Raw genomic sequence first — 1198 nt, 5'->3', positions numbered from 1 at the left:
CTCTTGCTCTCTGTAAATAAAGCAAAGCCACTTCCTCGTCCAACATTAAACAGAGCCCGACAGAGGAGGGAGGGGCGGGGAGGCTGTTGCCGTGCAGCGCTWYAASAGCTGACCTGCGTCTGACCTCAAAGTGCACAAGCGACCAACTTCAGCGTTGGCTGTGATTTTGGAGCTGAAATCGCGTTTGGTGTGAACGCAGCATTACAACAGCTAACAAAACAGACTGTAGAGAAGAATCTGATGTTTCTTTAGATTATTTTTAGTCTTTGTCAGAGAAACGAAGAAGAGTTGGAGTTTAAATAATATTGTTAAGAAACAAAAACCAGGGAGTTTGTTTACTTAAAGAGTTCCCCTTTGATGTCACTTCCTGTTTCACTTCGCTTGAGCCAAGATCAAAAGAAAATACATCAGTTTTGTGACAAAATGCCAGGTTTTGTAAATTTTAATGTTTTTTTTTCTTTTTGCATTTGAAAAATATGCTTGTCACTGTTTCCACCACAGCATTTCAGTCTGGTTGTGTTTTTCAGGTCATCAGGTTTACTTTCTAGGTATTCCTTATGATTTGTTGTGTTCAGGGATTCTGTTCTCTGGGTTTTCAGTTTCTCTTGTCTGTCTCTGCTCTGGCCCCGCCCACTGTCCTGTCGCTCCCCAGGTGTTTCCCATTGTCTGCTTGTTAGCGTCTTTTCTTAGTCTTGTCTCGTGTCTGAATAAACAAAACAGGGACACTCCATTGTCTAATTTTATTCTACAACAGTTGGGTAATGTTACTTTCAAGGTCAAGTTAAAATACAGAATCTAATGGGTTTTTTTGTGATTTTTATAAACAGATCTGTAAAATTACTTCAACAGAACACTTACAGTGATAGAATTTCAAATAAAATAAAAACTTATTTTGTTACATTTCTGATGTGGAACAAATAAAACCAATCCAACCACACAATAAACACGGAAACATAACCTTTTTGAGGAAATGGATTATGTTTCATATTGTGGTTGACACACGAGTTAAAAGCCTTGACATTTTCTTCCTTTTTCTTTGTTTTTTCATTTTGTTTCCTCAGGAACCAAAAGGAAATAAAATATTGCAGCGGTGGATTCCACGGCTCAGATAACCTCTTCACCAACATGCAGGTCAGAGGGAGGAAGGATGAGTGTCGATGGGTGTGTGTGTGTGTGTGTGTGTGTGTGTGTGTGTGTG

The 1198-nt window shown here is 39.2% G+C and overlaps 1 protein-coding gene across 1 annotated transcript in view; it reads left to right on the top strand.

Moving 5' to 3' along the window:
• The window catches only part of enpp1 (ectonucleotide pyrophosphatase/phosphodiesterase 1), a gene marked incomplete at its 3' end in the record, with an annotated part of 28894 nt that overhangs the window by 19369 nt on the left and 8327 nt on the right, over positions 1-1198 (top strand). Inside the window, 1 exon segment of the mRNA XM_014015728.1 lies at positions 1062-1131. Coding sequence (XP_013871182.1) covers positions 1062-1131 — 70 coding nt within the window.

The sequence above is a fragment of the Austrofundulus limnaeus genome, unplaced genomic scaffold, assembly GCF_001266775.1.
Source record: "Austrofundulus limnaeus strain Quisiro unplaced genomic scaffold, Austrofundulus_limnaeus-1.0 Scaffold133, whole genome shotgun sequence".
In the NCBI taxonomy this organism is placed as follows: Eukaryota; Metazoa; Chordata; class Actinopteri; order Cyprinodontiformes; family Rivulidae; genus Austrofundulus; species Austrofundulus limnaeus.
Note: the sequence above shows the minus strand (reverse complement) of the source record. Positions and strands in the feature narration are given on the sequence as shown.